Source organism: Mirounga angustirostris, unplaced genomic scaffold (genome assembly GCF_029215605.1).
Source record: "Mirounga angustirostris isolate CCGP_5_RB_7025 unplaced genomic scaffold, mMirAng1.0.hap1 SCAF_8, whole genome shotgun sequence".
In the NCBI taxonomy this organism is placed as follows: Eukaryota; Metazoa; Chordata; class Mammalia; order Carnivora; family Phocidae; genus Mirounga; species Mirounga angustirostris.
The window spans coordinates 43,141,370-43,156,684 of NW_026991716.1; the positions used below are offsets into that span (position 1 = coordinate 43,141,370).

A 15,315-nucleotide genomic window follows, 5' to 3' on the forward strand; every position below is an offset into this window, starting at 1 on the left:
TCCTCATAGAAATTTCTACTTGAGAGTAGTGTTATAGATGATATGAACTTCATTTGACAAAGAAAGAACTGAGATCACAAAGTAACTATTTAGTCATGTAATAGTGGTAGGTACAGGATTAAATATTCAGTCTAGTGATTCTTGTACATTGTTCCTCTGTTAAGCCATGTTTCCTCTGATGTTATTTTAAAACTAACCTGTACTGTTTAGTAGTATAATTGTCTTTGTGCTTTTAAACTATTTTTTTTTAAGTATTAACTTTGTTTTTTTTCCCCTTAGCTCCAAAGCCTGAGCTAATAGCTACAGAGAAGAAGTATTTTCCTATAAGGCCAGAAGAAAAAGGTGAGACTAATTCTTCCACTTTCAGAAAAGTAATTCTCCCTTTGGTCGTCATTGTAAATAATAATATCTCTCCACACTGAATGATTTACATTGATTTTTAACAGCTATTCAGTATTTAGCAGTGTTTGGAGTTTTCTGGGAGGAAGTAGTTTGTCAAGATGGGTAGGAAGTTAAGATTTCACTCAAACTGATACCAGTTTACATTCATTAAAAAGTTAAACCATTACTTCAGTAAGAATGTAGTGTTTCATTATAGCTCGTTAAATAAGAACACTAAGCATTAAATAGTTATATTTTAATTATTTTTTTAGAGTCCCAATTAAGTTAAAAAAAAATTTCTTAGGTGAGTTCTAACTTTTAAAACATGGACGTGATTTGTTGTGTATTATCTAATTTTTACTGCCTATATTTGTCATACAAACTTGGAAAGTTATTCCAAGTTACACATGTATTTTGTTATAAAAAAAAAAGTCATTTTGTTTTGTTATTATTAATTTGGAGAAAATAATTAACTTTTCTTTGTGCAGAAAAATCTGCAATGATTATATCTAGTATACTAGGTTATATATACAGTTGACCCTTGAGCGGCATGACCCAGTTTGAACCGCAGAGGTCCACTTGCCCATGAATTTTTTTCCCAATAAATATACAACACTGTAAATGTATTTTTTCTTAGGATTTTATTAACCTTTTCTTTAGCTTACTGTATTATAAGAATAGAGTATATAATACACATAACATACAATAAATGTGTTAATTCAATGTTTATGTTATTGGTTAAGGCCTTCTGGCCAACAGTAGACTTTCAGTTAAGTTTTGGGGGAGTCAAAAGGTATACTCAGATTTTCACCTGTGTGGGAGGTTGGTGCCCCTAACTCCCTGTGTTGTTCAGGGGTCAACTGTACAAGCAACAACTTGAACACTGTTTTAGAGTGCTTCTGTTTCTACTGCCAGTATTGTTTCTGCCTATCCTTGTGTGTTGCCTGCAGTGTTCCTTTATTCTCTTAGCTGATTTCTCTCACTTTAGTTCCTTGCCTGGCTTATATTTCATATTGTTGCCAGATTCATTTATTTTTAATAGACTTTTTTAGAATAGTTTTAGATTGACAACAAAATTGAGCAGAAAGTATAGAGAGTTCCCATATACTCCTTGCCCCTCATATGTGTAGCCTCCCTCACTATCAACATCCTGAACCAGAATGGATCTCCACTGACACATTATCACCCAAAGTCCATAGTTTATCTTAGAGTTCTCTCCTGGTGTACATTTTATGAGTTTGGACAAATGTGTAATTTGACAAATGTGTAATGTAATATCTTACAGAATATGTCTTACTGCCCTAAGAATCTTTTGCTCTTTCATTTCATCCTTCCCTTCCCTCAGCTCCTGGCAACCATTGATCTTTTTTATTGTCTCCATAGTTTTGCCTTTTTCAGAATGTTGTGTGGTTGGAATCATAACAGTATATAGCCTTTTCATTTTGTAATATGTATTTAAATTTTCTCCATGTCTTCATGACTTAATAGCTGATTGCTTTTTAGTGCTGATTAATAGTCTATTGACTATCTATAGCACAGTTTATCCAGATTCACCTATTGAAGACATCTTGGTTGTTTCTAAACTTTGTCAGATATGAATAAAGCTACCATAAATAACATCCTTGTCTGGGTATCCTGGGGACATAAGTGTTTAGTTTACCTAGGTAAATAACCAAGGAATGTGATTGCTGAGTCATGTGTTAAGAGCATGTTGTGTAAGAAACTGTCAAATTATCTTCCAAATTGTACCATTTTCCCATCAACAATGAATGAGAACTCCTGTTGCTTCTTATCCTGGCCAGCTTTTGGTGTTGTTGGGAACTGACCCCCAAATTACAATTTTGTATCATCTTTTTCATTCACTAAATACAATAATCACACTCTTGTCCCTGAACATGTCATGTACTTTCATAGCTTTATTTCTTTCTCATCTGTGCTCAGCATGGAAGTTTTTTATATTCTTTTTTTCTTTACATTTGTGAATTTTTTATTTGTTATGCAAAAACAATTTATTCTTTGAAGTATTTCTTAATCTCAGGTGTAATATGGCTATTGTTAGGTCTGAGTCTTGGATCAGTTTATTTTGGTATCTGGTTATAATACCTGTCCTACATGAAAGACTCGTTCTATAAAGATATGTAGAACTACATGTAAGAACTATGTTGTTGGCTTCATTACCAACATTATGATATTCCTTTTATAGTCTCCTCCATCAGGTAGATTGGGATTTTGTTAAATGTAGCAGTGACTTCCCATATTCCCTGAAATCAGTCAGGTGATCTTATAAACAAACTAGAAAGTGATGCATTTTTATATCATTTATGTGGTCAGAATCCTGGCCATGATGAAGTAACAAGGACTGAATTTGCCCTCCTGAGTTAAACAACTAGAAAACTGGACAAAGTACATGAAATAGTGGTTTCAGATATTGGACAACAGCATAGGATTGTTATCACTGAAGGAAGTTATCACTAAAAGTAAGGCAAGCCCTAAAATTACCCTACCTCATTGTCTAGAAGCAGTTTACAGGCAACAGAAAGGAGGAAGTCCCAACAGAGCCCAGTTTTCCTGCAGAATTGCAGAAATAGGAGATAAGAGTTTAGGGAGGCCAAGGCAGCTAGAGTGTGTGGGGCAGAGTTCCAGAATGGAGGAAACTGCACAGACAGCACTCTGAGATCTTTGTAGGGCTTTCCATGAAGCTTTGGCTGAGTACTGTGAATTACACACATAAGAAAGGAAACTTCCATAGCTGGAGAAATAACTGCTGGAAAGCATTTGGTGAAGCAGTTTCTGGAACTCACTAATAGCTCATGTTCCCACAAGGCACAGTGGAAAGACTTCATAAGGAATAGGATAGAGTCTATAAAAGATTGTATCACCTTAGACTAAAGGTTTCTTTGCATGTACCTTGGAAGCAGATGGAACTAATTCCAGAACAGAATTCAATACAGTTTGAAAGAGTGTAACAAAATCTAGCATCCACGAGTGTAAAATACACAATGTCCCTTATCTGATTAAAAAAAATTACCAGGCATGTAGAGAAGCCAGGATAATAGCAACCTGTAACTAGAAGAAGAATTAGTCAACTTAAACAGACCCAGAAATGACAAGAGATGATGGAAATAGCAGTAAGGACATTAAAACAGCTATTACAGTTGTATCCCATGTGTTCAAGAAAGTAGAAGAAAACACAAGCATGATGGTAAGAGAAATGGAAAATATAAAAAGACCCAAATTGAACTTATGCAGATGAATTAATACAGTATCAGAAATGAAAAACGTTGCATGGAATTCAGCTTATTGGACACTACAGAATGAAATATTAGTGAACTGGAAGAAACAGCAATAGAAACTATCTAAAATGTGCTAGAGGGGTGCCTGGCTGGTTCATTCAGTAGAGCACGTAACTCTTGATATCAGCATTGTGAGTTCAAACCCCATGTTGGGTGTGGAGCCTACTTTTTAAAAAAATGTACTAGAAAAAAATGAGTAGAGCATTAGTAACTTGAGTGCAATATCAAATAGTTTTTTTTTTTTTTTTTTAAGTAGGCTCCACACTCAGCATGGAGCCCAGCACAGGGCTTCTTGACCTCATGATCCTGAGATCAAGACCTGAGCTGAGGTCAAGAGTTGGACACTTAATCAACTGAGCCACCCACAGGCCCTGTTAAGTAGTTTTGCATATGTCTAATTGGAGTCCCTGAATCAATGGAGAGAGAATGGGGCAGAAAAAATATTTGAAGAAATAATAGTTGAAAAATCTTCAGACTTATTGAAAACTATAAGCCCATAGATCTAAGAAGCTCTGTGAACTCAAAGCAGTAGAAACATAAAAGAAACCACATAAGGAACATCATAATCAGTTCAGTGAAAAGCCGTGATAAAAAGAAAAGCATAAAGTCTGAAAGAAAATAATTCTCAACCTTGAATTTTCTACCTAGCAAAATACCTTTCAGGAAGTGCAGGCAAAATAAAAGCTTTCAGACAAAATCTGAGAGAACTTGTTGCCAGCAGACCTGTATGTACTACACAGAAAATGTTAAAGGAAGTACTTTTTGGCAGAAGGAAAATGATGTTATATGGGCATTTGGATAAATAGAAACTAATAATGCCAGAAATGGTAAATATTTAAGTAAATATAAAAGACTTTTTTTTCTTATTTTTTTTTTTTTTTAAAGATCTTATTTATTTATTTGACAGAGAGCACAAGCAGGCGAAGCAGCAGGGAGAGGGAGAGAGAGAAGCAGCCTCGCTGAGCAGGGAGCCCGACTCGGGGCTCGATCCCAGGACCCTGAGATCGTGACCTGAGCTCAAGGCAGATGCTTAACCGACTGAGCCACTCAGGCGCCCTTTTTTCTTATTTTTAAATAAGAAAATATTTGTCAATATTTGTCAATAGCACCAAAATTCTTCATTGGAAAGGTTTTAGAACTTTTTTTTTTTAAACTAAGTGTTGGTTTCAGATTTGTGTGCAAATATAAGGATTTTTTAATTAATGAAACAGGACAAATGTAAAATGAGGGAAACAATTCTTAATATTTTCAAAATGTTTTCATTAATCTGACATGCCTAAATCTGGTTCAAGGAATAGAAAAAATGTCAGTGCTTTGCCTAGTAAGCGTTGGAGATGTGCATTGGGAGAGAGAACTAGTATCAGTCTGAGTGTTAAATATTGGTATAGATTAAAGTCTTTCTTTTTAAATAAAATTAAACACAAAGTTCTACCCTTTTTCCACCCTCAACAGAGGGAGCTTGTTCAAACCATGGCCAGGGCCAATTTGAGGAGCGTTAAACCTTCTGAGAGGAAATACAGTATATCCCACCAGCATGTGTGTTCATGACTTTTATCTCTGTTATGATCTTAATTCTACAGAAGATACACTTTGAAAAGCTCTGCTGTGTTGAGCAGAGGGGGAAAAGGAGCTACTAGAAAACATGAACCATGGGACGCCTGGGTGGCTCAGTCGGTTAAGCGTCTGCCTTCAGCTCAGGTCCTGATCCCACTTTGGGCTCCTTGCTCAGCAGGGAGCCTGCTTCTCCCTCTGTCTGCTGCTCCGCCTGCTTGTGCTCTCTCTCTCTCTCCGGCGAATAAATAAAAATAAAAATCTTAAGAAAACGTGAACCTGATTACCCTATTACCTTTGAGTCTTAAGTGACTCCCCATTGTCTCATGGGATACTTTTCAAATCTTAAGAATAAATCTTGATTGTTTACTCCCTGCCCCAGGCCACCATGTAGTTTTTATTTTCTCAGATCTGCTTAGTAGTTTCTTGCCCCCTATTTTCTCAGAGGTACCTGAATGCTGGCCATAGTGTGCTTCATTAGAAGAATAACATCAACACTTTGGAGCACAAGTTTTTCTCCTGTTTTTTGGAAAAAGTTTCTTGGACATACCTTTCAGTAGCCCACTTCATTCTCAGTGACTTGTATTCTTGATATGAAATATATATGAGAGGAAGCGAGCAACTGATACTTACTTTGGAGTGACAGAGAGCGAGACATGTATATGTGTAGGAGAGAATGTAAGCAAAGCTCTTAGGCTTATAAAATCATTTAAATGGTTACCTTTATGTACATGTTCTCCCCTGTGGTCCCAGTCATATCCATAGGAAGGGTGTAATGGGCTGCTAAAGCCCAGACTGGTTTAATACTTTTACTAGTAGAGGCAGTGAGTCTGTATTCACTTGCTTGAGGAACATTTTTTTCCAGTATCTGTATCTGCAGGTTTTTAAAGGACAGAATTTGTCTTATTTTTCAGTTGATTCATAAGCAGAACATAACCAGATGGTACACACCTCCAGGCAGGAACTAAACACCAATATGTTAATAATGGCAATATTGTTTCATAATTAGCAGAAAGGGAAGGGAGAGTTGTGCTAGTGGATGTTCTTGAGGTTTTCTTGTCTCTGTATCTGGCATTAAAGGGGGACAAGTTACTATTGCTAGGAAAATGTTTACATGCTAGGAATTCACTGCTAATATAGGAGACTACAGATTTTGAGGGTCTAGTTGGCTGATTTCTGAGACTTCCAACCCCAGTAATTTGAATTGTGAATCTTACCCTATCTCCTCGAAAAAGTTACACTTTATTGACTAAGATTTTGTCTCTTGCAAAAGGTGTGACTGCTGCTGGTTCCCACACAAAGGTCCAATAGCATCATTAATTCATTTGTTCAGTTACTGAACTAAGAATTAATAAGGACTATCAGAGTTGGATCTTTTGTTGTCTTATTCTTGATTGCTTAGACAGTCATATATATAAACGCTCATGGCTTAACCACCATCTGCATGCTGCTGATTCCCTTTCACTGTTTGGGTTTGTTCATATTCATTGCTGCTTTCTTTGTACTTTGTTTGCATTTCATACTTTCTGCCATATATATATAAAATTATATAAGCTATATGTATCTATATAAGCTATATATGTAGTATAAAATTATTTATATGTATAGGCTATATATAATTTTTAAAAATAATGTCCTTTAATGGAGGACCTAGTGGTAGGATGTTTTATTTGAAATGTATTTTTTTCTCCTTGTTCTTGAGAGATAATTTTACCTTACATTGAATTCTAAGCTGGCAAAATAGGTTTTAGTACATAATTCAACATATTGCCTGAAATGGAAGTCTTGAGGTGTTGTCTTCTTTACATCTTTGCTTAGGAGTGTTCTCTTCTTCCTTTGAGCCAATAAAAAGAATGCAGAGTAAAAATTTTAATGAAATTGAAATGTAATAAAAAGTTGTAGATTTTCCAATTCATATGCTGGCTATGGATAGTATTGTTCATATTACAGAGAGATTTGGAAATCAGTATTCAAAATATGCTTTTAAATTATTATGTGTTCTGGAATTTTGGTATAGTACAGTTTAGTGTGGAATTAAAATCAAGATCTGTGTGTTTAAGACTCATTTCACGGCAGTTATTATTGGAGGTACTGAACTCAAATGCCTTTTCATCTGTGATACAATCTGTAGCACATGGACTCTTGAGTTGAGAGCTGTGGCAGGACTCTATTGTATTATATATTTAGTATGCGTACCAAAAATGTTCTACAAAGAATCATTCCAGTCTGAACCTAAAAATAATCTTGACCTCTTAAGAAGTAGCAAATAAACGCAAACAATGAATCATGGAACACTAAGTCAAAAACTAATGATGTAATGAATGGTGACTAACTTAACATAATAAAATAAAATTAAAAAAGAAGTAGCGAATATTCTTTATTATACTTAAGCCACACATGAAACAGATTTTTAATCAAATGTTAAACATGCATTAACAGTTTGCAAAATCCGTGTGTATATGTGAGGCAGCTGGCTTCTGCCAGTCACTAGGAAGATTAATTTTTTTTTTGTTTACTGTTTTTTTTTCTGTTTCAAATGATATTCTGACAATTGCTAGTTGACTAGTTAATATGCACTGTAATGAGGAGATTGTAACTATTCAGAGACTTTGAAAATGAGCATAATGTGTTGACTAGAAAAGAGAAGGTGATTCCAGGCCACAGAAAGAGAATGTGAAAAGAATGAGAGAAAGCATAACATATTCAGGAAATGGCTATAGGTAACTAAAAAATTGTAAGAAATCAAGCTAGAAAGGTCGCTTGGTACAGTTGTTTTTGGTCTTGGTGGTATATTAGGATTACATGGGTGTCTCTTAAAAATAGGCTGATGCCGAGGATCCTCTTCCAGAATTTTTATAGGGTAGAACTCATTGTAGTGTTTTTAAAGCTCTCTACGGGATTCTAATCTGAAGACAAAATTAATAATCACTTGTGTGATTCATAAAAGGTGTTTCAGTGCTATGGCAAGGAGTTGTATTTAGCTATTTGTTTATATCTTGCCCTGCTCCAAAAAAGATTTAAAGTAGTGATAAGGGTTTCAGAATTTATATTATGGAAATAAAGTGTGTATGTGCATGTTTCATACAAATATGTGTCAGTTGTATAATGACTAATGGGACATGAACTTATTACTGTGTTTGAATACTTCCTGTTGCATTTGGGGAAAAAACTCTAGCTTATAGTCTAGTCTAGTCTAGTCTCAAAAGAAGACTTTCCTGACCACATTAGCCTTAGTTTAGCCTACCAGATTTTGAGGGATGTTGCCCCCTGTTGGGTTTTCTAATATATTCCATACTTCTCTTGTTGACTGTGGTCATAGGGTCCCCCACTCTATAATGTTCATAGAATGAATTTTTTTCCCTCCCAGTTACATGGTGTAAGTATCCTTTCCTTGGAATCCCATCTTTGTCTTGCACTCCCCTCAGAATCTTTTTATATGTGGTTCCTTCTCATTTTTCAGATTCTAGCTTAAAATGTCCAGTTTAATGTCACCTCCTTGACATTAGTCTTTTCTTTATTGCTCTGAAAGTAGATATTTCTCAATATTGTCACATATTAGTTTAGATATTTTGTGCATATTTATTTTTGTACATTTGACTAAACCTCGTGGGGTCAAGGTGTAGGGTTTGTGTGTGTGTGTGAATTTTATTCGACATTGGTTCTATGGTTTCTTGCAAAGTAAGTATATAATGCATAAGGAATACTCACTACATTAATTATTATGTAATAATACACAATATTTTTAAAAACTGGTGTGACATGTTCAGATACGTTTTTCTGAAACTGTTCTATTGCTATTATTTGAATAGATGTGGTGGTGGTGTGGATAAAAAGGAAATTGGAATGTTTTAAGAGCAAAGACTGTTTCAAACTGAAACAATAGGGAAATAGTCTCATATAATTGGAAGTCTAGAGGGAGGAGTCATATGACCCCCCACCGAATAATTTCATTTTGGACCTGGATTATATCTCTCTCCATTTGCCATCCTTAGTGTCTACTTTGTCTTCAGATTGGTTTCCCTTGAGGTCACAAGAATGCTGACTGTGACAATTAGGGCAACTTGATATCTTGTCCATTTGATAGGAAAGAGAGGAAAACCTCTCCAGAACCATAGAATGTAAGTCCTTTTCAGTTTCTTGGACCAGTTTTGGGTACATGTTCAATTCCAGGCCAATAAGTCTTATAAAATGAATGTTGTGCACTTAACTAGCTTGGTGTAATCATATGAAGGTAGGATAGATTTGAGTTAATCAACTATATTATCTGCTAGAGATGTTGACATATATTTAGGCTATACCATAAGGAAGGTGGCTTAGGTTTTATATTAGTACATCTTGTTGACTAAATCCCAAGGGTTGTGAGGATGGGGAAATGAGGTATGAATTATAAAATCAAGACAGTTTCTGGTGGAAAACACATATAGTTCAGCTTTTGACATGGAATTTGATATGAATATAGGAAATATGGGATGAATCTTGGCTGAGAGTTTATATTAAGCATTTATTTATAAGGTGCTGTCTTGGAACTTAGCTATTAAATGTATGGATATGGGTAATATGTTCAAGATGGTTGGTTAAAATGAGAATAGGAAGAGGGTTCAGCATGGAGTCTTAGAATCTGTGTACATTTAAGAAGTTGTTAGATGAACTGGAACTCTTGAAGAAGACTGATGAGTGACCATACAGGCAGGCAGAGAATGATCTGAGTGAGAACAGCTGGTAGGGTTGTATGAAATACATACATACATACTAGATGTAGAAGAGCTGTGAAGGGTACAGGAAATTATAGGGTCAAGATCTAGGAGAGGAGGGGAGCCCAGTAGAGTAAGTCCGGTATCTGAGCCTGTGTTTCCTTTTGAGGCATTTGCCAATTTGGAAAGTGGTAGCTGAGCCTGTGAAAAGAACTTTCAATATATTTTAGGGTTTGAGAGACAAAAATTGGAGTTCAGGGCCCAGATAAAAGGAGATACCTTAATAAACTCCTGGACTTTAAGATTTTATTTATTTATTGGAGAGAGAGAGAGCGTGCGAGTGGAAAGAGGAGCAGAGGGAGAGGGACAGACCAACTTTATGCTGAATGCAGAGCCTGAGGTAGGGCTTGATCCCACAACCCTGAGATCATGATCTGAGGCTAAAATCATGAGTCTGATGCTTAACCTACTAACCTACTGAGCCATCCAGGTGCCCCTCCCATATAACTTTTGACTCACCAAAAACAACCAATAGCCTACTGTACACCAGAAGTCTTACTGATAAACAGTCAACTAACACATATTTTGCATTATATACTGTATTCTTACAGTAAAGTAAGCTAAAGAGAAAATGTTATTAAGAAAATGAGAATGTTAAGGAAGAAGAAATACATTTACAACACTGTATTAAAAAAATCTGTGTATAGGTAGGCCTGTACAATTCAAACATGTTGTTCATATATATATTCATATATATATGTGTGGGAATATGTGGTGTTACTTTCAAAAGAAAATTTCTGAATTAAAGCTTAACAGTGGAAAAAAAGATCTTAAGAGACATTGAATACAGTGAAAAGGTTCAATATCCATGCAGTTGAAGATCCAGATGGGGAGGAGAGAACAGGGACTAGAAACCTTATTTGAAGATACAATGGTTTCTAGACTTCCAAAAATGATAAAAAGCAAAAAGCCACAGAATCAAGAAATAATACGGAGCCCAGCCTGGATACATAAAAAAAAACTACTCCATACCCTCATTATAGTCATGCTGCTGTAAACAAAAAATAAGATCATACTGAAAGCAGCCAGAGAACAAGACACATTAACTTTAGAGGAACAAAAATAAGGCTGACAGTTGCTTCTCAGTGGAAAAAAAAAATTGAAGCCAGAAGACAATGGAATGGTGTCACCAAAGTGTGGAAGGAAATAACTGCTGACCTAGAAGTATAATGCCAGTGAAGATATCTTCAGAAAAAAAGGTGAAATGAAGACATTTTTAGGCCAGTCAAATCTGAGAGAATTTATCACTGCATGGTAGTACTATAGGCAGAATGGAAATAATTCCAAATGTCAACTTGGAGAAACAGAAAGCAAGAGCAACAGAAAAGCTTAAATAGGTAAATCTAAATATTGACTGTAAGAAACAATATCTTCTGGGCTTTTATAGATACAAAAGTGCAACAAGACAGTAGGGTGTACATGGAGTGAAAGTGTTAGGGCAGTAGAAAAATTTATATATGATGAAAGGATATGTGCTGTAATCTCTAGGCAATTATAAAAAATAGAATAATGTATAAGATAATAGAATGTGGAATAACAAAAATACAAAAAGGCAAGAAAGGAGAAAAAAATGAAATGGACCAAGCCAGAAAAAAATAATAGTAATTACAGAAAATGTAAATAGACTAAAGATTCCATTTAAAAGAAAAATTATTAGACTCAAAAAAAAATCCAACCATCGTCTGCTAACAAGACATATCTTAATGAGAATAATTCAGGAATGATTAAATTAAAAGGGTAGACAAAAATATGCCAGGCAAATGCCTAAAAATAAAAAGCTGGTCTAACTATATTAATAGCTGACAAAGTAGACAGGATAGCAAGAAGCTTATTAAGAGGGACATTTAATTAAGGCCATGTGATTTATAAAGAGAAGTTGCCTTTGCAGTAAAGATGGAGTAAATGATACTGATATTCATATAAGAACTAAGTCTTAATCTCTTTCTCACATAGTACATAAATTTGAATCCAGAAATAGATATTTGCCTTATGACCAAAGTTGCACTGTAAAGAAGTGATAAAGGGCATTCTTCAATAAATAAAACTTAAACCTTACACCTACTTTATAATACCTTATACCTACCTACCTATCTTACAGTAGGCATAAAAGTTCCAAGTGGATGATGGCTCCACAAATTTTCTGCAAGATACTATAAACCAGTATTTCTGTGTCCTTGGGAACTATTTCTTTAACAGGATATATAAGACATTACTGTAAGACAAAAGATTGACTTTTTGGACTACATTAAAATCAGGAGTGTCTTTTACAAAGACACGACATAGGGGATAAAAAGTTATGTCACAGAGAAGGAAATGATTTTTTACAACACAGATAAATGACAGAGTACTTATATTCAGAACATATAAAGAATTTCTACAGGTAAGTAAGAAAAAGACAGCTTGATAAAATGCAGCTAAGAGCCTTGAATATGATACTTCATCAAAGTATGAAGTTACTCAATTTCATTACTCAGCAAGGAAATACAATTTAAAGCAAAGTAAAAGTCTCACCAAAATGGGTGAAGTTTTGAAAAGGAGACTAACAATACCAAATGTTGGTGAGGATTCAGATTAGCAGAACTCCCATACACTGTTGGTGGGAATGCAAATTGTTATATCTAATCTGGAGGCCTTAAATTGAATATATTCGTACCCTCTTACCCAGCACTGGCACTCCTAGTTATATATCCAGCAGAAATGTGCTGTGTGTATGTACCAAAGATTCAAATAAGAAAGTTTATCATAGCATTATTTATATTGGCTCTTATTTGGAAACAACACGGATGTCCATTCACAGTTGAATGGATAAATAGATTGAAGTATATTCACATGCCAAGCAAGATATTATGCAACAACTTGAATCTTAGAATTTTACTGATGTGCAGAAGTGATCTATATAGGGTTAGAAGCCACCCTTGGGTGGGAGCAGTTGTGTAGGAATTGGGAAGGGGCATGATGGGAACTTATTGTGGCTAATGTTCAGTTCTTGGCCTGAGTGGTGGTTATTCATGTGTGTTCATGTGATGATAATTTCTTGAGCTTTGTACTTACAGTTCTGAAAGTATGTTATCCTTCAGTTTAAGTTATTTCAGTGAGATTAATATGGGTAGATTTTTTTTTGTCCTTAAGTTTTCTAAAAATGTTAGGAAAATAGATTCAATTAAGAATACATTTCCGGGGCACCTGGGTGGATGGGTTGGTTAAGCGTCTGACTTTTGGTTTCTGCTCAGGTCATGATCTCAGGGTCATGAGGTCTAGCCCCGTGTTGGGTTCCAGGCTGGGTGTGGAGCCTGCTTGAGATTCTCTCTCTCCTTCTCTCTGTCCATTCCTTATACCACACGTGCATGAGTGTGCTCTTTCTCTCCCCCCCCAAAAAATTCATTTCCTACTTTTTGGATAGTACTGTATTTTTCTCTAACACATCTTTGAGTAACAATTGATAAAGAATGGATTTGATTTTTTCAGTCTGAATTTATGCATTCGTAATCCATTCATGCTTTGGTGCCAGTATAATTATTTTATTTTTCTATTTTTTTAATAATTTGAGTATAATTGACACACAATGTTACATTAGTTTCAGGTGTACGACATAGTGATTCAACAAATTTATACATTATGCTATAATCACCACATATGTGGCTACCGTCTGTTTCCATACTTCACTATAGTGTTTTTCATTTCTGTAACATACCCGCTCTATAACTGGAAGCCTGTATTTCCCAGTCATCTTCTCCCATTTTGCCCAACCTTCCACACCCCTCCCCTCTTTGCAACCATCAGTTTGTTCTCTGTATTTATAGTTTTGATTCTGCTTTTTGTTTATTCATTTGTTATTGTTTTAAATTCCACTTACGAGTGAAACCATAAGCTATTTGTCTTCCTCAGTCTGACTTATTTCACTTAGCATAATACTCTCTAGGTTCATGAATGTTATCTCAAATGGCATGATCTTATCCTTTTTTATAAGTATGATATTCCTCTGTGTGTGTGTGTGTGTGTGTGTGTGTGTGTATGTACGTACACCTCCCCCCCATCTTCCATATTCATTTGTCTATTGATGGACACTTAGGTTGTTGCTTCCATATCTTGGCTATTGTAAATAATGCAGTGATAAACATAGGGTGCATATATCTTTTAAAATTAGTGTTTTTGTTTTCTTTGGGTAAATACGTAGTAGTGGAATTATTAGATCATATGGTATTTCCATTTTTAATTTTTTGAGAATTGTTTTTCTACTCTTATTCATGCAGTGGGGAACTAATCTTCATCTGAATTAACAAATGGGTGAATTTATTACATATAGTGTTAGTAATATATTTTTATATTCTGTAGTAAATAAGATAGGGCATATATCAGTTATTTTGCTGTATTTTGTTAGCTGCCATATATTTTAGATGCTCTCAGTTAAAAATTTTCTCCATACACTTATGATAATTCTTTTCTCTATCTTAAATTATAACGTCTGTACCTTACATATTTCTTCCTTTGGGCATTTGAAAAACTAACAAGATGTTTTTTCTTTAGTCTAAATTTCCTCTTGGTTTTGGTGAATTTCTAGCTAAACTAAAATTCTGTGCACAATTGGATATCCACATACAAAAGAATGAAGTTGAACCCTTACCTCTTACCATATACAAAATTTGACTAAAAATAGATCATTCACCTAAATATAAGGGGTATAAAACTAAAACTCTTAGAAGAAAACATAGGGCTAAATCTTCATGACCTTGGGTTTGGCGATGGATTCTTAGATATGACACCAAAAGCTCAGACAACAAAAGAAAGGAATGGTTAAACTGTAATTCATTAAAATTAAAAACTTTGGTGCACTGAAGGACATTATGAAGAAAGTAAAAAGATACACCACAGAATGGGAGGAAATATTTGCAAATCCTATATTCAGTATCAGGAATATATAACGGGTTTGGTGTTCTGATATATAAAGAGTTATAACAACTCAGCAGCAAAAAGTCCAGAAGTGGGCAAAGGATTGAAATAGACATTTTTTTTTAAATTTTTTATTTTTTATTTATTTCTTTTTTTAAAGATTTTATTTATTTATTTGAGACAGAGAATGAGAGAGACAGAGAGCACACGAGAGGGGGGAGGGTCAGAGGGAGAAGCAGGCTCCCTGCCGAGCAGGGAGCCCGATGCGGGACTCGATCCAGGGACTCCAGGATCATGACCTGAGCCGAAGGCAGTCGCTTAACCAACTGAGCCACCCAGGCGCCCGACATTTTTTTTTTAAGGAAGATGTTATTTATTTATTTGACAGAGAGAGAGAGACACAGTGAGAAAGGGAACACAAGTCAGGGGAGTGGGAGAGGAAGAAGCAGGCT

At 35.2% G+C, this 15,315-nt stretch overlaps 1 protein-coding gene across 2 annotated transcripts in view; it reads left to right on the forward strand.

Moving 5' to 3' along the window:
• The window catches only part of CD2AP (CD2 associated protein), a 132,740-nt gene that overhangs the window by 90,925 nt on the left and 26,500 nt on the right, over window positions 1–15,315 (forward strand). For both annotated transcript variants that reach the window (XM_054505401.2, XM_045866998.3), the window contains exon 11: window positions 280–342. In XM_054505401.2, coding sequence (XP_054361376.1) covers window positions 280–342 — 63 coding nt within the window. The remainder of the gene's footprint in view (window positions 1–279; window positions 343–15,315) is intronic.